The sequence below is a fragment of the Salvelinus sp. IW2-2015 genome, linkage group LG26 (genome assembly GCF_002910315.2).
Source record: "Salvelinus sp. IW2-2015 linkage group LG26, ASM291031v2, whole genome shotgun sequence".
NCBI lineage: Eukaryota > Metazoa > Chordata > Actinopteri > Salmoniformes > Salmonidae > Salvelinus > Salvelinus sp. IW2-2015.
Genome location: NC_036866.1, coordinates 27,538,050 through 27,560,802, shown reverse-complemented (window position 1 = coordinate 27,560,802; position 22,753 = coordinate 27,538,050). Strand labels below are relative to the sequence as shown.

General features: G+C 44.0%; 1 protein-coding gene across 1 annotated transcript in view; it reads right to left on the bottom strand.

The window, feature by feature from the left end:
* LOC111953063 (voltage-dependent calcium channel subunit alpha-2/delta-1-like) overlaps positions 1–22,753 on the bottom strand; it is a 123,105-nt gene that overhangs the window by 17,133 nt on the left and 83,219 nt on the right. Inside the window, 12 exon segments of the mRNA XM_070435223.1 lie at positions 7,513–7,584; positions 7,686–7,724; positions 7,834–7,901; positions 8,078–8,164; positions 10,413–10,516; positions 14,426–14,488; positions 16,412–16,493; positions 17,190–17,284; positions 17,525–17,585; positions 21,769–21,845; positions 22,162–22,223; positions 22,456–22,527. Coding sequence (XP_070291324.1) covers positions 7,513–7,584; positions 7,686–7,724; positions 7,834–7,901; positions 8,078–8,164; positions 10,413–10,516; positions 14,426–14,488; positions 16,412–16,493; positions 17,190–17,284; positions 17,525–17,585; positions 21,769–21,845; positions 22,162–22,223; positions 22,456–22,527 — 882 coding nt within the window.

The window sequence follows — 22,753 nt, the reverse complement described above, 5'->3', positions numbered from 1 at the left end:
AATTAGCCTTTTATATTTATAAACTTGGATTAGCTAACACAACATGCCATTGGAACACAGGAGTGATGGTTGCTGATAATGGGCCTCTTTATGCCTTTGCAGATATTTAATAAAAAATATGTCTACACTGTAGTAGACAAGACAAATGTGCTTTCCTTTCAAAAACAAGGACATTTCTAAGTGACCCCAAACCTTTGAATGGTAGTGTATGTACGAACTGTTCGGAACTCTTCCGGATGGGAAGCATGCGAACGCCATTAGTCTTTCCCAACCCGGCAGTCACCATCAAGGGAAATATAATATTATTTCTAACAAAGATATCGACATAGATTTCAGGATGTTGTGTATCCCTGGACATAATCAGAATTCATGTAAACATTACAGTGTTCAAAACATAGCTTGTCCAAAAAAAGTGGTCCCTTGGTCCTGCTTAAACCGGGGATGGGATAAGTTGAGCCACGTGACAGGGTAAATTAAGCCGCCTACAAAATGACTGTGCTGAATTAAATATTACCACTTTCTTTTTAAAACCATGTCTATCTTTATTCCCAAAAACATTTCAACACAATCACAATAATTTCTTTGTCTTTTAAACATTTTAAGCATCTTTTAATCTATTTTTAAATTTAAGCAATATTTAACTAGGCAAGTCAGTTAAGAACAAACTCTTATTTACATTGACGGCCTACCCTGGCCAAACCAGGACTATGCTGGGCCAATTGTGCACCGCCCTATGGGACTCCCAAACACGGTCGGATGTTAACACACCTAACAAACACTTTGTACCTTTAATTTTTTACACTTTTAGCTTTGGACAGGCCCTGTTGTTACCTTATATCCCAGCGATAATGCCTTGCATTACGCCTAGGAAGAAAACACTTCAATTTGTTCAACTTTCCATTGGCTCAACTTACCCCATGGCCATTGGCTCAACTAACCCCAAGGTAAACATTTTGATAATATTAGCCTTCACAGCTACAAGGATGCACTTTCATGCTAGATTTAGTACCCCAAATTGAAGCTTAGAGACACCCCAACTGATGCATAGAACAATATTTAACACTTTGGTTTACATGCAGTGCATTTGGATAGAATTCAGACCTCTTGACCTTTTCCACATTTTGGTACGTTACAGCCTTAATCTAAAATGGATGAAATAATTTTTTCCCCTCATCAATCTACACACAATACCCCATACTGATCCTTTGCTATGAGACAAGAAATGGAGTTTCCATTAATCATCCTTGAGATGTTTCTACAACTTTATTGGAGTCCACCTGTGGTAAATTCAATTGATTGGACATGATTTGGAAAGGCACACACCTGTCTTTATACGGTCCCACAGTGGATAGTGTATGTCAGGGGCAAATAGTCATGAGGTCAAATTAATTGTCCGTAGAGCTCTAAGACAGGATTGTGTCGAGGCACAGATCTGGGTAAGGGTGCTAAAAAATGCAGGAGTGGCTATGGGACAAGTCTCTGAATGTCCTTTTTAAGGGGCCAAGCCAGAGCCCAGACTTGAACCTGATTGAACACCTCTGGAGAGACCTGAAAATAGCTGTGCAGCTATTGTGTGTAAATTGATGATCATTTTTTTTGTATATATATACACACATTTTAGAATACGGTTGTAACGTAACAAAATGTGGAAAAAGCTTTCCACATACACTGTACAATCATCATAAAACCTCTAACACAATAAATTCATTTGACTTGGTTAAAATCTGTTTTTATTTCGACCTAACTTGTTTTCCACTTTTACCATGTGGGTTCTTCCTTCACAGACTGCATGAAATTATGACCTCCTCCCAAATATTTTGTCAAACGTGACCGACCGGATTGATTAGGTCTTATGAAGCAACATTTGAAATTGTGTTTTTTACATTGGGTAAAAGTAGAGGCTTTCTGATTTGTCTCGATGGTCCCTTAGCCTCTTTTGTTGAACTGTGATTGGTTTCTGTGTGTTCTTTCGGTTCCCAGGGGCGGGGTCCTGGCCAGGTTTGTAACCACTGATGGAGGGATCACTAGAGTCTATCCCAGAAGGTATGCTCAGATTTCTCCTTCTCAGTCCTACACTATTAGTTAGTTAGCCTCATGCTCCCATACTATACAGTATGTGCCTTGGCCAACTCCTATTGTATATAGCCATGAAAACAAAAAATACACCGGCTCGGTTCCCGTCTTAAGTAGCAACATTTGAAATTGTATTTTTTTACATGATATAAAACTACAGACTCAGAGCAAGAAAATGATATATCATACACTACAGTTGAGGAACAATGGGAAAGGAATTCTGCTTTGAAAGTTGATATACTTGTAACCCAACTTTTGAAAAAATAAAAAGTATACACAAAAACAATAGGCTGCATGACATCAGCAGCCTATTGTTCCAAAATAGCATAACTGGTGTATTTTAACACCAATAAAACCATCCTTTTAAAATAGTTTTTTTGTATATGTCAATCTAGCAAACCAGGAAACTAAAAGCAACTTTCTAAACAATTCTATGGTTTGTTTCAATCTTATTAGCTAGCTAGTTCACGTTAAGTTAGCTGGCTAGCCAGTTTATATAATGAACATATCATATAGCTGTAACGCTTGTCGTTGGAATGAGGTGAGGACCAAAGCGCAGTGTGGTAAGTATCCATATTCAATTTAATAACTGAAAACTAAGAATACAAAAATAACAACGTGAATGATACAAAACGAAAACGAAACAGTCCCGTATGGTGAAATCACAGACACAGGAAAACAACCACCCACAAAACACAAAGGAAAACAGGCTACCTAAATATGGCTCCCAATCAGAGACAACGACAGACACCTGCCTCTGATTGGGAACCATACTAGGCCAAACACATAGAAATATAACCATAGAACAAAACATAGAAAAACAACATAGAATGCCCACCCCAACTCACGCCCCTGACCAAACTAAAAATAAAGACATAACAAAGGAACTAAGGTCAGAACGTGACATTACCCCCCCCCCCCCCCCCCCCAAAGTTGCGGACTCCGGCCGCAAAACCTGAACTTATAGGGAGGGTCTGGGTGGAATTTACCGCGGTGGCGGCTCTGGAGCGGGACGAGGACCCCACTCCACCATAGTCTCGCCCACTCTGTGACACCTTGGAGGGCGCGACCCTCGTCACCGACCCTGGATTGAACACCCTAGTAAAGGGCACCACTGGACTGAGGGGCGCCTCTGGACTGACGGGCGGTTCAGGCGGCTCCTGACTGAAGGGCGGCTCAGCGCCTCCGGACTGAAGGCGGCTCAGCGCGCCGGACTGAAGGCGGCTCAGGCGCCTCCGGACTGAGGGCGCTCAGGACAGACGGGGGCATCGAGCCAGGTGCGATGAAGCCTGCTCAGCGCATCTGGTCTCCAGTGCGTCCTCTGTCCGTGTTATATGCCACCAGCCATATGGGCGCTCAGGCGGCTCAGACCCCGTCTGAGTCGGAGCGCCTGAGCGCCCTCAGTCCGGAGCCCAGCGCCCTTCAGCCGGAGCCCTGACGCCCTTCAGTCCGGAGGCGCCTGAGCCGCCCTTCAGTCCGGAGCCGCCTGAGCCGCCCTTCAGTCCGGAGCCGCCTGAGCCGCCCTTCAGTCGGGGGCCTGAGCCGCCCTTCAGTCGGAGGCGCCTGAGCGCCCTTCAGTCCGGAGCCGCCTGAGCCGCCCTTCAGTCCGGAGGCGCCTGAGCCGCCCTTCAGTCCGGAGGCGCCTGAGCCGCCTTCAGTCGAGCCCTAGCCGCCCTTCAGACCGGACATCAGGACAGACGGCGGCTCAGGCGGCTCAGACACGGCGGCTCAGGACAGATGGGCGGGCAGGACAGACGGCGGCTCAGCCAACGGGCGCTCAGGCCAGACGGGCGGCTCAGGCGGCTCAGGACAGACGGGCGGCTCAGCGGCTCAGGACAGACGGCGGCTCTGGAGGGTCCGGACTGGAGGAGGCTCTGGAGCGTCCGGACTGGAGGGACATACAGGAGACTTGGTTCTTAGAACAGGCACAGTCTCACCAGGCTGGAGAGATATTACTGGAGGCCTGGTCCTTGAAGAGGCACAGGATAGACCGGTCCGTGGAGGCGCACTGGAGATCTCGAACTAAGAGCCTGAACAACCCGTCCTGGCTGGATGTTGATTTTAGCCCGGCACTTGCGGGGCGCAGGCACAGGACGCCCTAGGCTGTGCAGACCCACGGGAGACACAGTGCGTAGGGCTGGTGCCATATAACACGGACCGAGGAGACGCACTGGAGACCAGATGCGCTGAGCAGGCTTCATCGCACCTGGCTCGATGCCCACTCTAGCCCAGCCGATACGAGGAGCGGCAATGTAGCGCACCGGGCTATGCGTGCCCACTGGGGACATCGTGCGCTTCTCCGCATAACACGGTGCCTGCCCGGACCACCTCTCTCCACAGAAAGCACGGGAAGTTGGCTCAGGTCTCCTACCTGACTTAGCCACACTCCCCGTGTGCCCCCTCCTTCCCCCAATACATTTTTGGGGCTGCCTCTCGGGCTTCCTTGCCAGCCGTGTTCCCTCGTAACGCCGGTTCCCTTTTCCTGCTGCCTCCGCTCTCCTGCCTCCGCTCTCTCCACCTGTTCCCTACCAGCCAGGATCTCCTCCCATGTGTAGGATCCCTTGGCACGTTACATGTATGATAATTTCATTCCATTGTATCTCTCTGTACTTTGCTCCGTTCATCTTTCCCGCAATCCTGATTAGTCTCCCAGTCCCTGTAGCTGAAAAACATCCCCACAGCATGATGCTGCCACCACCATGCTTCACCGTAGGGATGGTGCCAGGTTTCCTCCAATCTTGGTTTTGTCAGACCAGAGAATCTTGTTTCTCATGGTCTGAAAGTATTTAGGTGCCTTTAGGCAAACTCCAAGTGGGCTGTCATGTGCCTTTCACTGAAGAGTGGCTAAAGTCTGGTTACTCTACCATAAAGGCCTGATTGGTGGAATGCTGCAGAGATGGTTGTCCTTCTGGAAGGTTCTGCCATCTCTATCGAAGAACTCGAGAGCTCTGTCAGACTGCCCATCGGGTTCTTGGTCACCTCCCTGACCAAGGCCTTTCTTCCCCGATTGCTCAGCTTGGCCGGGCGGCCAGCTCCAGAAAGGGTCTTGGAGGTTCCAAACATCTTCCATTTAAGAATGATTGAGGCCACTGTGCAAATATTTTTTGGTACCCTTCCCACATAATCCTGTCTCGGAGCTCTACAGACAATTCCTTCTACCTCATGGCTTGGTTTTGCTCTGACATGCACTGTCAACTGTGGGTTCTCATATAGACTGGTGTGTGTCTTTCCAAATCATGTCCAATCAATTGAATTTACCACAGGTGGAATCCAATCAAGTTGTAGAAACATCTCAAGGATGATCAATGGAAAGGATGCACTGGAGCTCAATTTCGAGTCTCATAGCAAAGAGTCTGAATACTTATGTCAATAAGGTATTTCTCTTTTTCTAAAAACCTGTTTTCGCATTATCGTTATGGGTTATTTTGTGTAGATGGCTGAGGAAATGTTTTTATTCACTCAATTTTAGAATAAGGCTGTAATGTAACAAAATGTTGAAAAAGTCAAGGGGTCTGAATGCTTTCCGTAGGCACTGTAATTCGTAAAACTGAAACATTTCTTCTAAGCAGAATTTGTAGAATTGCATGAAATTAGTTATAAAATTGCAAAATCTTCTCTCCACCCTCCATAGCAAAATGTGAGGCGGGCAGAAGACTCAGTCGGGTTCTCAACTTTTTTATTTTTTTATTGGTACAGTAAGTTAGTTTAGCGGCTAGCTATCCAAATTTGTAGTAATTATGGTCAATTTACCGACCGGGGAGGCCCTATTCATTTTGTTGGTCACTCTCACTCAGATATCATCTAAAAAACTGCAAACATTTCTCCCCACCCTATTGCAAAATGTGTACAATTTAAAAATTGCTCAATTTTCTCTCACTCACCCCCATGGCAAAATATATAGATTTGTAGTAAACTTTCTTTACAACAGTTACATGTTCTCTACGCCCCATGGAAAAATATATAGAGTTACAGAAAATGTACTCTAACACAATTGTTTCTCTCTGCTGTCAAGAGGGGGGGGGGGTCACTAAAATGTTTGATAGCAAGGTGGTGGAAACAATATTTTGCTTAGGGTCCCCAAAAGGCTAGGGCCGGCTCTGACTACATGTGGGTGTATGGATGTGGGCGCGCAGACCCGCGAGCCACTGTGGCCCAATATGATAAAATAACAGATTTTTTGGTGGACCCCACACCCATCAAATTTGCCCATCCCTGCTATAGATCGATGCATTGCACCTTTTTTGTCAATAAAGCCCTCTTGCGTAAACCTCCGCCATACCTTACTTCATTGTTAAGTTACAAGACAAAGACTCTGGGATGGCTAACCCTGGAGATCCTGTCAATCTACACCGATTTAGGTAAATCTGCTTTTAGTTGGTGGAGTTGGTGCCTCTAGGGCAATTCATGCAGACGTTAGAGGGCCTTTTTACTGAACAATGTGTTTGTTTTATTTGATTGTGTTTTGCTTATCGTGTTTGCTTTTCATTTATTGTGTAACTGATGTACTGTATATATACTGTAGATACTGTATGAATAATCTCATTGTTGTTTATTGATGTGTTCATGCCGGGCTCATCTGCGAAAGAGACCCACGGTCTTTCGCTGTTAAATAAAGGTTAAATACAATCAAATAAAAAAAGATCAGATGAAGCAGGGATGGAGAGAGGAGCAGGAGAAGAGATCTGGTGGCCATCCAAACCACAAAAACCTTTTAGTTCTCATTCCAAAAGGAGTGTCTTGGCTTTGGGACTATGGGTTTATGTTCTACTAACTTCAGAATACTGTAGATGCTATGGAGCCATTATCGCTTAGATCTGTGCTTTAAAAACTCTGTTTTGTTTGTTGTCATGCCAAACATGATATGACATTGGTATTAAAGAGTTTTAGAGACGCAAAGGAAATGTCTGTGGAAACAGGCAAAACAATATTATCTGGCTAGTCAGAGTAGTTAGCTAAATACAGATCAGGTCAACAAATTTTATAAAGGCTAGTTTCCCTGTGCCAAATTGACCATGTTTTTATTCCAGGACTAGGCCCGGGGAAACCAGCCTATAGATAGATTAGACAGACAGACAGACAGACAGACAGACAGACAGACAGACAGACAGACAGACAGACAGACAGACAGATCGACAGACCGACAGACCGACAGACCGACAGACCGACAGACCGACAGACCGACAGACCGACCGACCGACCGACCGACCGACCGACCGACGACCGACGACCGACCGACCGACCGACCGACCGACGACACAGACAGACAGACAGCAGACAGACAGACAGACACAGACACAGACAGACCGACCGACCGATCGCCGACACAGACAGACAGACAGACAGACCCACCCTCCCTCCCTCCCTCCCTCCCTCCCTGCTCTGGTATGACAACTATACATGTCTGTGACAGAGAAATCTGATTAGGTGACAGAGACTCACCTGTGCGATATACTCATCCTGATTGGACATCAGCAGAAAGCCTCCATCATCCAAGATGACACAGTCAACATGCTGCAGAGAGAGAGTGTGACAGATAGAAAGAGAACATCAGTCAGTATAGAACATTATCAACATTTCTAAAGATTTTCCATGAGTGAGATAGGCCATTGTACCTTATCATTCTTCAGACAGCCACAGATTTCATCCTTGCACTGCAAACGCCATCAAAGCACACACCATCATGAATGAATGGTCACAAGTTTAGTAAACACAATGGGATGTGAATAAGAAATCCTAAACTTAAGAAAGTGTTTCTCTTACGTTGACTTTCATGGTGGCGTTCATGAAGCTGTTCATCCAGGCAGAGACGTTCAGTTTCACTCCCACCACTACAGGACATAGAAACAACAAAAAGGATATTCAGAAACATGTTTTTGAATAATCCTGTACAGAAGGAGCTATGGATGTTTCATCAAATTCTCTAGGCAGTCAGTTTAATTCAGAAGTACCCAATACAACAACTAAGCACCCAGCTAAGGAGATGGGGACGGTACTGTCCACTCACCTGCTGGTTTGAGGTTGACTCTGTCTATGTTGAGGTCTACAGCCTTGCTCACCAGAATACCTGACTCATAGCCTGACTCCCTGCTCTCTGCAGCAGAGAGAGAAGGAGGGAGAGTGAGGGAGAGCAAAGGTAAGAGTGTCAACACATTCACATGTAGTGACACTTGCATGACAATGACAGTAATTGTGTGAGGCTTTAAAAACCAGTTTGGTGAAAATCATGTTTCATGACATAACAAATATGATAAAATATATCATATTTGTTTGTTTGGTCTCATTTAAGTGGGTAAATGGTCATGTGTCTGTGGCAGTGCAGTAGGAGCACATACAGTACAGCTGTAGATGGGATACAAATGGAATAGCCCCAAAAGTGCAAACGCCTGCCTACCCTGTATGTGAAGCTAAACGAAGAACACCAAAAGTAATTGGCCTAGGTCACTGACCTAGGCCAATTAAAATGTCTTGTTAACAAACGATGGCTTGGCAAGTAGGTTAGGACATCTACTTGGTCCATGACACAAGTCATTTTTCCAACAATTGTTTACAGACAGATTATTTCACTTATAATTCACTGTATCACAATTCCAGTGGGTCAGAAGTTTGCATACACTAGTTGACTGTGCCTTTAAACAGCTTGAAAAATTCCAGGAAATTATGTCATGGCTTTAGAAGCTTCTAAAGGCTAATTGACATAATTTGAGGCAATTGGAGGTGTACCTGTAGATGTATTTCAAGGCCTACCTTCAAACTCAGTGCCTCTTTGCTTGACATCATGGGAAAATCAAAACAAATCAGAAAGACCTCAGAAAAAAAAATTGTAGACCTCCACATGTCTGGTTCATCCTTGGGAGCAATTTCCAAACGTCTGAAGGTACCACGTTTATCTGTACAAACAATAGTACGCAAGTATAAACACCATGGGACCACGCAGCCATCATACCGCGCAGGAAGGAGACGCGTTCTGTCTCTTAGAGATGAACGTACTTTGGTGCGAAAAGTGCAAATCAATCCCAGAACAACAGCAAAGGACCTTGTGAAGATGCTGGAGGAAACAGGTACAAAAGTATCTATATCCACAGTAAAACGAGTCCTATATCGACATAACCTGAAAGGCAGCTCAGCAAGGAAGAAGCCACTGCTCCAAAACCGGCATAAAAAAGCCAGACTATGGTTTGCAACTGCACATGGGGACAAAGATCGTACTTTTTGGAGAAATGTCCTCTGGTCTGATGAAACAAAAATAGAATTGTTTGGCCATAATGAGCATCATTATGGTTGGAGGAAAAAGGGGGTGGCTTGCAAGCCGAAGAACACCATCCCAACTGTGAAGCACAGGGGTGGCAGCATCATGTTGTGGTGGTGCTTTGCTACAGGAAGGACTGGTGCACTTCACAAAATAGATGGCATCATGAGGGCGAAAAATTATGTGGATATATTGAAGCAACATCTCCAGAAGTTAAAGCTTAGTCGCAAATGGGTCTTCCAAATGGACAATGATCCCAAGCATACTTCCACAGTTGTGGCAATGGCTTAAGGACAACAAAGTCAAGGAATTGGAGTGGCCATCACAAAGCCCTGACCTCAATCCAATAGAAAATGTGTGGGCAGAACTGAAAAATCTTGTATGAGCAAGAAGGCCTACAAACCTGACTCAGTTACACCAGCTCTGTCAGGAGGAATGGGCCAAAATTCACCCAACTTATTGTGGGAAGCTTGTGGAAAGCTACCCGAAACGTTTGACCCAAGTTAAACAATTTAAAGGCAATGCTAGGAAATACTAATTGAATGTATGTAAACATCTGACCCTTTGGGAATGTGATGAAAGAAATAAAAGCTGAAATAAATAAATTCTCTCTACTATTATTCTGACATTTTCACTTTCTTAAAATTAAGTGGTGATCCTAACTGACCTAAGACAGGGAATTTTTACTCGGATTAAATGTCAGGAATTGTGAAAAACTGAATGTAATGTATTTGGCTAAGGTGTATGTAAACTTCCGACTTCAACTGTAGATTGCTGCAATACCACAGGGACATATAGAGAAGGGGAGTGGAAAGTAGCAGAGAGCATTAGATACAGAAGTACGTTAAAATAGTGAGTAGAGAGAGTGAGAGAGAGGGAAGAGAAAGGGGTGGGACAGAAGAGGGGGGTAGATAGAGAGATGAGAGGGAGCAGCATAGAAAGGAAGTAAAGATAGAGGGGTACTAGAAGGCCTCTCAACTCTTATCATATCCAGTAGAGCAGGCCATCCGGGATTTTCTGGAAGACCACACTGAAGAGAGGATCCGTGTGTGTGTGTGTGTGTGTGTGTGTGTTTCGTTGTGTGTTAACATACTGTTGAAATATGGAGCAGTGAAAATATAGATGTCGTTATCCAGAGTCCTCTTGTAGAAACTTGAGTCATAGGTCTCGGCATTCTCTGTCCACTCCTCCCCAGCACTGAAACACACACGCATGTGCACACATACAGAACTTTTTAAGATACAGATGTCTGAAAGATTTATTCAAATGTGAGGCCAAACTTTGATAAATATAACAGTCACACCCAAAGCACAAAGCATGGGAAAAATAGAATAGAATTGGCCCAGAGATAAAGAAAAAAGATGTATGTTTTATATGAAAATATTTAAATGTTCTTTCCTGTGAATAACTGCTGTACTCTAACAATCACCAATGCAGAGAGAAAGAAAGAGAGAGAGAGGGAGGGAGAGGAGAGAGAGAGGGGGGAGGAAGGGAAAGAGAGCGAGGGAGGGATAGAAAGAGTCCATATTTACTGAGTATGTCTCCAGTGTATGTGTGGATGGGAATCATGTTCTGGTGATTTAGGAGGACTAACTGTCCATGCAATGTGAAGAGAGCCAGCTGAACAAGTTGGGGAGTAAAACAGTATCATATCCACCATATCCAAAACACTGTACCCTTTAAAATGGCTTTGTGCTTTAGCCAACTCGTATCTGTGACTCGTTTCAGGAAACTAGGCATATGTCGTGCATCACTACTTCACAGAGAGGCATTTTAAACATAGATTTTTGATCAAAATGCATTTTTTGTTAGAAATGCCTTCTGGAACATGTGAACTATGCTCTAATCACAAACTTGTATGCCAACTGTAAATACAAAAAAGATAACATAATTACGAGCATAGTTGGTTTAGCCACAGGAAACGACAGGAACGTTCCCGCTAGTCATGATTGGCTGAGATAATGGATGGGCTGGATGTGCCGAGAGATAAGTTCGGATTGGTCGGCGATGTAGCACGCTTCTGTCTATAACATGCTCAGTATGTGTAGGTAATCCTTTCTAACCCGTTTTTATGGAAAGATATAACAAAGAACTGCAAAAATGTTACTCTCCACTTTCTGAAGGACCGAGTTTTGAAAACCGAGTTTTGAAATTCTGCCGTTTGATTGCAAATATGTGGAGGGAGTTGAAAATAGAACACACAGAAGGTTGTTGTAAAGGATCACGATGGCACCGGAGGGGAGGGCTGCCGTCTTATCGGCTCTCAACGAACCATGCTATTTTGTTWGTTTTTTTGCGTTGTTCGTTGAATCGTACTACACTGCGTTGAATCGTACTACACTGGCTCAGACGCTTGTCGGATGTGGCAGGGCTTGCAAACTATGACAGACTACAAAGGGAAGCACAGCCGAGAGCTGTCCAGTGACACAATCCTACCAGGTGAGCTAAATAACTGATATGCTCGCTTCGAGGCAAGTAACACTGAAACATGCATGAGACCATCAGCTATTCCGGACGACTGTGTGATCACACTCTCCGCAGCCGATAAGAATAAGACTTTCAAACTGGTAAACATTCACAAGGCCTCAGGGCCAGATGATGCAATCTCTATTGCACTCCACACTGTCCTTTCACGCCTGGACAAAAGGAACACCTACGTGAGAATGCTATTCATTGACTAAAGCTCAGCAATCAACACCATAGTGCCCTCAAAGCTCATCACTAAGCTAAGGACCCTGGGACTAAACACCTTCCTCTGCAACTGGATCCTGGACTTCCTGACGGGCCGCCCCCAGGTGGTAAGGGTAGGTAACAACACATCCGCCAAACTGATCCTCAACATGGGGGCCCCTCAGGGGAACGTGCTCCTGTACTCCCTGTTCACTCCAACACCATCATTAAGTTTGCTGATGACAACAGTGGTAGGCCTGATCACCGACAACGATGAGACAGCCTATAGGAAGGAGGTCAGAGACCTGACCGTGTGGTGCAAGGACAACAACCTCTCCCTCAATGTGATCAAGACAAAAGAGATTATTGTGGACTACAGGAAAAGGAGGACCGAGCACACCCCCATTCTCATCGATGGGGCTGTAGTGGAACAGGTTGAGAGCTTCAATTTCCTAGGCGTCCATATCACCAACAAACTAACATGGTCCGTGTACACCAAGACAGTCGTGAAGAGGGCACGACAAAACCTATTCCCCCTCAGGAGACTGAAAAGATTTGGCATGGGTCCTCAGATCCGCACCATCGAGAGCATTCTGACGGGTTGCATCACTGCCTGGTATGGTTATGGGCCTCCGACCGCAAGGCACTACAGAAGGGTAATGTGTATGGCCCAGTACATCACCGGGGCTAAGCTTCATGCCATCCAGGACTTACACCAGGCGGTGTCAGAGGAAGGCCATAAAAATTGTCAAAGACTCCAGCCACCCTAGTCATAGCATGTTCTCTCTTTTACCGCACGACAAGAGGTACCGGAGCGACAAGTCTCGGTCCAAGAGGCTCCTAAATAGCTTCTACCCCCAAGCCATAAGACTCCTGAACAGCTAATCAAATGGCTACCCAGACTATTTGCATTGCCCCCACCCCTCCCCCTCTGGAACGCTGCTGCTACTCTCTGTTGTTATCTTTGCATAGTCACTTTAATAATGCTACCTACATGTACATATTACCTCAATTACCTCGACACCGGTGCCCCCGCACATTGACATTGACTCTGTACCGGTACCCGCTGTACATAACCCCGCTATTGTTATTTACTGCTGCTCTTTAATTATTTATTATTCTTATCTCTTACTTTTTTTGTTTTATTTTCTCAAAACTGCATTGTTGGTTAAGGGCTTGTAAGTAAGAAATGCAATGTAAGGTCTACACCTGTTGTATTCTGCACATGTGACAAATAAAATTTGATTTATAAAACACCAGATTACATCTTCAAACTAAGGGAAACCATGGCATCCGTGACAGAGAGGGAGAAGCGCTTATCCATGTATACAGGTAAGAGAGTCTAGCTATCTACATCCCCCCCCCCCCCCCCCAGAAAGTATTTTTCAATGTACGTTAAAGCGTGTTAAAGACTCCACTAAGCAAGTAACCATTTCACTTTACCGTTTACACCTTCTGTATCCTGTGCATGTGACAAATAAACGTTGATTTTATTTGATATCGTGTGTGTTTAGCAGAGACAGTAATGTGATGAACAACATGACCTGCACCAAAGTCAAATTAGGATACAACGTTAGGCCAGCGAGACAGTGTCCAAGTTCTGAAATTGTCTGGTAGAATGCCCTGCATGTATTACTAATATGGTCATTATTTGAAATGGCCAGCCAGATAGCTAGCTAGCTAACGCTAAGTTAACAAGCTATAAACTAACCAAAACATTGTTTAGAAGGTTGCTGTTAGTTGTCTGGTTTGCTAGATTGACAGATACTAATACACCAATTGTGCTATTTTGGACCACCAGGCTACTCATGCAGCCTGCTGTTTTTGTGTTTATACTTTTTCATAACGACAATGACAAGTTGTCGTTATGTCGGAGGACAATAAAATGTTCATGATGTCACTGCGACAACTGTCTTCAGACATGTCGATAGACGTAGGTTAAACAAGCCTTTAGTCTTAAAATCTTTGGTTATTTAGTACACTGCTGTACTCATTCTGTTCAGCACATATAGTACCCTCACATGTGAATCCTTAAAGAGATGGTTGGGGCTAAGGCTTAAGAGGGTGTGAACGATGCAGAATGGGTTTAGACAAAGAAGAGCTCTCCAGTAGGTGTACCAAAACATTCAAGGGACAGGTTCTCAAAAGTCTGGTTTATAAATTAAGTTTATAAACTTTCAAAGCAGAATTACTTCCCCATTGTTCTTCAACTGTAGTATATTATATAACATTTTCTATCTCTGAGTCTCTACTTTTATCCAAAGTAAAAAAACACAATTTCAAATGTTGCTACATAAGACCGAATCGTGCCGGTGTATTTGTTCGTTTTCATGGCTTTATACAATAGGAGTTGGCCAAGGCACATACAGTATAGTATGGGAGCATGAGGCTAACTAACTAATAGTGTAGGACTGAGAAGGAGAAATCTGAGCGTACCTTCTGGGATAGACTCTAGTGATCCCTCCGTCAGTGGTTACAAACCTGGCCAGGACTCCGAGCCTGGGAACCGAAAGAACACACAAAAACCAATCACAGTTCAACAACAGAGGCTAAGGGACCATCGAGACAAATCAGAAAGAGGCATGAACTGAGTGAGAGAGTGAGTGAGCGTGMGTGCATGTTCTTTCTGGTCCTCTGTGTCCAGAAACTTTAAAAACAGATTGTTATATTTCCGGAGAGTCACTTCTCTTGATGTCCTAATTCTGAATAGAGTTCTTTGTTCAGTAAATTGATTTTGTTTGTTTGAGCTTGTGTGGATTATAATGGACAAACGTGTGTCTATGGTAATAATGAATGCATGTTGATATACAGTTGAAGTCGGAAGTTTACATACACCTTAGCCAAATACATTTAAACTCAGTTCTTCACAATTCCTGACATTTAATCCGAGTAAAAATTCCCTGTCTTAGGTCAGTTAGGATCACCACTTTATTTTAAGAATGTGAAATGTCAGAATAATAGAAGAGAGAATCATTTATTTCAGCTTTTATTTATTTCTTCACATTCCTAGTGTGTCAGAAGTTTACATACACTCAATTAGTATTTGGTAGCATTGGCTTTAAATTGTTTAACTTGGGTCAAACATTTCGGGTAGCCTTCCACAAGCCTCCCACAATAAGTTGGGTGAATTTTAGCCCATTCCTCCTGACAGCGTTTATGTAACTGAGTCAGGTTTGTAGACCTCCTTGCTCGCGCAAGATTTTTCAGTTCTGCCCACAAATTGTCTCTAGGATGAGGTCAGGGCTCTGTGATGGCCACTCCAATACCTTGACTTTGATGCCCTCAAGCCATTTTTCAACAACTTTGGAAGTATGCTTGTGGTCATTGTCCATTTGGAAGACCCAAGCTTTAGCTTCCTGACTGATGTCTTGAGATGTTGCTCAATATAGCCACATACTTTTCCTCCCTCATGATGCCATCTATTTTGTGAAGTGCACCAGTCCCTCCTGCATCAAAGCGCCCGCACAACATGAAGCAGCCACACAGATACTTTGTACCCGTTTCCTCCAGCATCTTCACAAGGTCCTTTGCTGTTGTTCTGGGATTGATTTGTACCAAAGTACGTTCATCTCTTGGAGACAGAACGCGTCTCCTTCCTGAGCGGTATGACGGCTGCGTGGTCCCATGGTGTTTATACTTACATACTATTGTTTGTACAGATGAACGTGGTACCTTCAGGCGTTTGGAAATTGCTCCCAAGGATGAACCAGACTTGTGGAGGTCTACAATTTCTTTTCTGAGGTCTTGGCTGATTTCTTTTGATTTTTCCCATGATGTCAAGCAAAGAGGCACTGAGTTTGAAGGTAGGCCTTGAAATACATGCACAGGTACACCTCCAATTGACTCAAATGATGTCAATTAGTCTATCAGGAGCTTCTAAACCCATGACATCATATTCTGGAATTTTCCAAGCTGTTTAAAGGCACAGTCAACTAAGTGTATGTAAACTTCTGACCCACTGGAATTGTGATACAGTGAATAATAAGTGAAATAATCTGTCTGTAAACAACTGTTGGAAAAATTACTTGTGTCATGCACAAAATAGATGTCCTAACCGACTTGCCAAAACAATAGTTTGTTAACAAGAAATTTGTGGAGTTGTTGAAAAATGAGTTTTTGTAATTCCTGAGGTGTCTTCAGAACACACTAATTATTGGCATGGCTGGTCCTGTGTTTTTCTTTCATCATGTTTTATTGGCAAAACAAGGCCTAGACTCTCAGAGCACAGACCTATACATTAGACTGTAGCAGTAGTAGCTGCTTTGTGTTTCTCCAATAAGACATCAATAAAACAGGGAATAGCCTGACTGTCTATATGACTCACTTAACTGACTCTCAATGTTTACATGATCACTGTAATCCAATGCAGTGATGACGGGAAGTGTGTGTGTGTGTGTGTGTGTGTGTGTGTGTGTCACTCACAGTGTCTGTTCCTTCCACAGTTTGACCAGATCAGCAGTCAACCCAGCGTCCAACAGCAGCCTACTGACCAGAGCCATATTACCTAGAGAGAAAGAATTTGTTACTGAAGTACCATCCGCAGTAGACCCCAAAGCAAACTGCAAAGTTGACACATAGGAGAAGATAGCTTGACCTTGTTTAGAAAACACTGAGGACATTGAGCTCCATTAGCTGACGATGAGGAAGATGGTAGGATCTACAGTAGCTGATACCCATTAGATGATGACCACTATAGAGGTTTTGAGTCACATAGAAGCATGACAACATCAGGTTCTAGGAAGTTCAGTCGATCAGGATGATATCACCCCCTAGCCAGACTAAACTAATCAAACGCCTATACCTCATTCGATCAGGCTGATGCCATCCTCTGACCTTCACAGGGCTATGGAACACCATGATATCACAGTGGTGGGAAACCGGCCTGACTCACCCCACTAACCACTCCCTCCTGGGTGGGTGTACTGCCTATTAATGCTGTATTGATCTAAAGCTACTCTTTCTTTAACCTTGACTGGCTATCGAACAAAACAGGTAGAGGAATTCCATCTGTGTGTGTGTGTGTGTGTGTGTGTGTGTGTGTGTGTGTGTGCTGTCTCTTATACACATCTAGATGTGTATAAGAGACAGGTGTGTGTGTGTGTGTGTGTGTGTGTGTGTGTGTGTGCGTGCAGAGGAATTCCATCTGTGTGTGTGCACGTGGTCATGTGTGTTGGTGCGTGGGACAGGCATGGTAACTTACATGGCTCTTCCACTGTGTTCCTGTCAATGAACTGGTTGAAGTCCAGGAGGAACTGGGTGTTGTTGTCCTTGTCCTTCAGGCCTTTGCAGTACTCCCTATTTCAATATGACATACATTAGATACATTTCAGTAGTCTCAAACATAACTCAACATCGGCACAACATCATACTCAACCCCTTTTATAACTTGTCCTCAATGCTATTCAGTGCTCCTCAATGCTGGCATAAACTGTGGATTAACTAGCTACTCTTGGCTGTAAGTAAACTACAGGACTATCAATGGTTGTATATGATCTGAGGTGGAGGAGATTCATATATGCTGCTGTAGCCAGTCACCTGGGGGCAATGAAGGTGTGTCCCAACTCATCAAACCTCTCCACCTGCAGAGTGTCCATGGCTGAAGAGAATAGACAGACATCTTTAGAACCTTACACACACTGTGGAGGAGGATACATGGCCTACACAATACATAGACTGATCATTATGAAAAGAGAGAACTGAAAAAAAAGATGAATGAGTGAAACAAGACATGACAGAAAGAGAGACAGTGATTATGGAGCTAAACTCCTAAACTCTTTTAAGCTTGGTATTGCCACTAGTCTGTCAGCATGACTTTTCACGGCTGATAGGACAGTACACTTTGCTGACTGTCTCTGTCAGGCCTTTCCTAGAACAAGGCAATCCTTAAACTCACTGACAAACCAACTGACACTGGTTCATAAAATCAAATCACATAAAATGGTATGTCACATGCTTAGATAGTGACACAAGGAATACATACACAGTGAATAACGAATAACATGGCTATATATAGGGAGTACAAAATAACATGCTATATACAGGGAGTACCAGTACCGAGTCAAATATGGAGGGGTGCGAAATAATTGATACATCTATGTACTGTACATATACTGTAGGTAGGTATAAAGTGAGTAGGCAACAGGATAGATAATAGACAGTATCAGCAGTGTACAGTGCATTCTCCCACATATTGATACGTTCCAGCCTTATTCTAAAATGGAAAAATCAACATGCTTCCTCATCAATCTACACACAATACACCATAATCACAAAGCAAAAACAGGTTTTTAGAAAATATTTTAAATGTATAAAAAAAATACTAATAGAAATACCTAATTTACATAAGTATTCAGACCCTTCGCTATGAGACTCGAGATTGAGCTCAGGTGCATCGTTTTTCCATTGGTCATCCTTGAGATGTTTCTATAACTCAATTGGAGTCCACCTGTGGTAAATTCAATTGATTGGACATGATTTGGAAAGGCACACACCTGTCTATATAAAGTCCCACAGTTGACAGTGTCAGAGTAAAAACCAAGCCATGAGGTTGGTAGGAATTGTCTGTAGAACGCCGAGAGAGGATTGTGTTGAGGCACAGATCTGGGGAAGGTTACCAAAAAATGTCTGCAGCATTGAATGTCCCCAAGAACACAGTGACCTCCATCATTCTTAAATGGATGAAGTTTGGAGTCATCAAGACTGTTCCTAGAGCTGGCCGCCCGGTCAAACTGAGAAATCAGGGGAGAAGGGCCTTGATCAGGGAGGTGACCAAGAACCCGATGGTCACTCTAACAGTGCTCCAGAGTTCCACTGTAGAGATGGGAGAACCTTCCAGAAGGACAACCAGAATGGCAATCTCTGCAGCACTCTACCAATCAGGCTTTTATGGTAGAGTGGCCAGATGGAAGCCACTCCTCAGTAAAAGGCACATGACAGCCCACTTGGAGTTTGTCAAAAGGCACCTAAAGGAGAGAAACAAAATTCTCTGGTCTGATTAAACCAAGATTGAACTCTTTGGCTTGAATGACAAGCATCACATCTGGAGGAAATTAGGCAATGCTCATCACCTGGCCAATACCATCCCTAAGGTGAAGCATGGTGGTGGCAGCATTCTATTCTAAAAACCTGTTTTTGCCTTGTCATTATGGGCTATTGTGGGTAGATTGATGAGTTAAAAACAACAATAACAAAAATTATCAATTTTAGAATAAGGCTGTAACGTAACAAAATGTGGAAAAAGATCTGAATACTTTCCAAATGCACTGTATGTATTGTGTGTGTGTGTGTGTGTGTGTGTAGCGTCTGTATGCATATGCATGATATACGGTTGTGTGGGCGTATGTAGTGTGTATGTGTGTGGGTGTGTGGGTGTGTGTATATGTGTGTTGGGGAGTCAGTGTAAGTATTTGTGAGTGTGTGGGTAAAGTCCCGTGCTTGTGCATAGAGTCAGTTCAAGAGAGTTGGTGCAAAAAAGGGTTAATGCAGGTAGTCAGGGTAGCCATTTGATTAGCTATTAACGGTCTTGTTTAGATGTCCTGTGGATTGTCAGGGTCCTGTTGGTTCCAGCCTGAGTGCATTGGTACCGCTTGGGCCTTCCTCTGACACCGCCTGGTATAGAGGTCCTGGATGGCAAGGAGCTCGGCCCATGCACTACCTTCTGTAGCGCCTTGCGGTCAGATGCCAAGCAGTTGCCATACAAAGCGTTGATGCAGCCAGTGAAGATGCTCTCGATGGTGCAGCTGTAGAACTTGTTGAGATGTGAGGGCCCATGCCAAATATTTTCATCTCAACCACAGACTGGTTACAGTGGTGACAAGTCAATGTGTGTCACACACACGCACGCACACGCACGCACACAGTTTTGGACAGAGATGAAGTRTGGTGTGGTGTGGAGAGTTAGAGAAGGTGTGGAGTGAGAATGAAGTGATCGAACAAACAGAAGAGGGGAAGAGGAATACTTGCCCTTCTGCYCTGTAGTGACCCCAGAGAGAGAGAGAGATGGGGGGGTAGATAGAGAGAAAACAGAACCATTGGGATTCAGATGTCTTGCCAAATTGATATTACACCAATTAAAATGTCTAGAAAAGGAAGGACAACTGATTTAAAACGACAGCACTATCAAAACTGTGAGGTGCTATCATGCAGAGACACGCAATAGAGCATAGTTCGTTCACAGATATCCACAGTTACTCCAGCACAGTGTTTGTCTCTCCTATAATTTCATACGTGACAATCCTTGGCTTGGGATTTTACTTTGCTCTATAGTTTCTACACTCGTAAAGACATCAATGTTCATCACCCCATCTTTTAAAAGAAGACATCATGAGAAACAATTCCATTAAACTCGATACAGTCATGTCAGCAGTCTGTGAAACCGTTTACTGATGGTCCAGTATCAAAAGGTTCATGAGTATCTGGTCCATAATCAAGGAAATTCTTATAGGCTCCCGAGTGGCGCAGCGGTCTAAGGCACTGCATCTCAGTGTTAGAGGCATCACAACAGACCCTGGTTCGATTCCAGGCTGTATCACAGCGGTCTAAGGCACTACATCTCAGTGTTAGAGGCATCACAACAGACCCTGATTTGATTCCAGGCTGTATCACAACCGGCGGTGATTGGGAGTCCCATAGGGCGGCGCAAAATTGGCCCAGCGTCGTCCGGGTTAGGGTAGGCCGTCGTTGTAAATAACAATTTGTTCTTAACTGTCTTGCCTGGTTAAATCAAATAACTAAATAAATCATTTCAATAGCATGTTAAACATGACAGGTGGATTTGGGGCGTCTCCTCTAAGGACTTGGCAGGACAGGGATCACATGGACCTTAACTGCTCTTTCTATTACTCCCTATCACCGTAGATTAGTCATTCCTTTTCACTTCCTCTAGTTTCCCTCTGAATTAATATACTTCATCAAGCAAACACAGACACATGACCATGCAGAGACTGGAGGAGAGATAATGAAAAGTGAGATACACCAGAGAATACACTGAGTACTTGCCCCATGGAGCTGTATGGATCCAATAAAGGAGCAGATAGAGAGAAGACAGGAGGGGAACATTAAAGTCAACAGAGAGTTGGATGTAGAGGTGGATTTATCTTGTACATCAGAGGTACATGGTCCATGTGATAAAGCCACTATGAGCAGCTATAAACCAGGTATGGGTAGAGAATGAGGTACAGACAGATTTACAGTCCAGAGGAAAGCCCTGGAGCAGAGTCAAGCTTTGTAGAAGGTAATATGTCCCCTCTGCCCTCAGATTCCAAGAGAGGGAACAGAGGAAAGAGTAATGGAAAGGATGAAGGTAGAGAGTGAGAGAGGGAACAAAGGAAGTATGAAGTGGGAAAGGGTTGGGAGACAGGGAGGGAAGAGAGAAACTCCTGAGCCCAGGAGAGAGAGCGAGCAGAAGAGGTAGAGCGGGGTGGTAGGATGGAAGGAGAGAGCGAGACAAAGGGAGAGACTGCAGGGAGGATCAAAGTATGTGTGGTTAAGTCTATGAGTAGGAGGACTGGAGACTGGTCTAGAGGGCCACTCATTTCAATTCAATCCAAGGGGCTTTATTGGCATGGGAAACATATGTTAACATTGCCAAAGCAAGTGAAGTAGATAATATACAAAAGTGAAATAAACAATAAAATGAACAGTAAACATTACACTCACAGAAGTTCGAAAAAGCACTCTATAAATAAGGGCCAACGGCAAAACTCGCTGATCTGAGAGCAGAGTCGTTGAAGAATGTTTTGTTTGTGTTGATGTGTGTGTTTGTGTGTGTGTGTACTCACCCATAGCCTGTCTGATGGTGTCTCCCAGTTTGGCCTGTATGTAGTGTTCACTGTACATTGGCAGGACTAGGGCCAAGCTGGGGAAATAAAGGTATGGTCACTGTTGACAGACTAATGGCGATGCTTGGAAAAACATGTTCATCCAGAAGGTGACAGAACACTGATAATCTGCATAAACACATTTGAGTGATTGTTTTACTGTGATGGAAAGGGACAAAGAGTGCCCCCTACTGGCCAGATGTATATTATTCATGAAGGCGAGATCTAAGACAACTGTAATACTACAGCAACCTATCCAATGCTTTCAGATGGCCACTAGTTTCTAAGGCTACAGCTATGGGGTTAAGGGTTGTTTCTGAACTGGAATCAACATCTGTCAGTCCTCCTGCTCACCTATAGTCTGTTCCATTGACCTGAGCCCAGGTGTACGTCCTTACTCCTCTGTCGATGTATCTCTGTCAGAGAGCGCACACACATGCACACAAACACACACACAAGCACGCACACATGCACAATGCACGTGAAAACACATACACACACAAACATAAGCATTAAAACAGTCCTAATCCTAAATCATAAACAACATATAACTCACTTCCCCGGAAACCTTTCACTGTTTTCACTGGGAGATGACATCAGTGAGTCAGTATTAGTAACATATTTATCTGTAATTTGTGCTGATCTCACCTCATCCTGAGTTTTAACCAGAGTCTCTATGGTCTCTTCACCTGGGTTCCCATTTATCATAATTCTCCTGATCTACAGAGAGAGAGAGAGAGAGAGAGGAGAGAGAAATAACAAAATAAATCTAAAAATGTTTCTTCTTCAACTGTACCCTGTGTCAGATATCTGAATGGTTACAGGGTTTGATCTCTCTACCATTCTCTCTATAATCTAAAACAAGTTCACATCTGTACACCGAGAGGGGAGAGAGAAGAGAGAGAAGAGGAGAGAGAGAGAGAGAGAGAGAGAGAGAGAGAGAGAG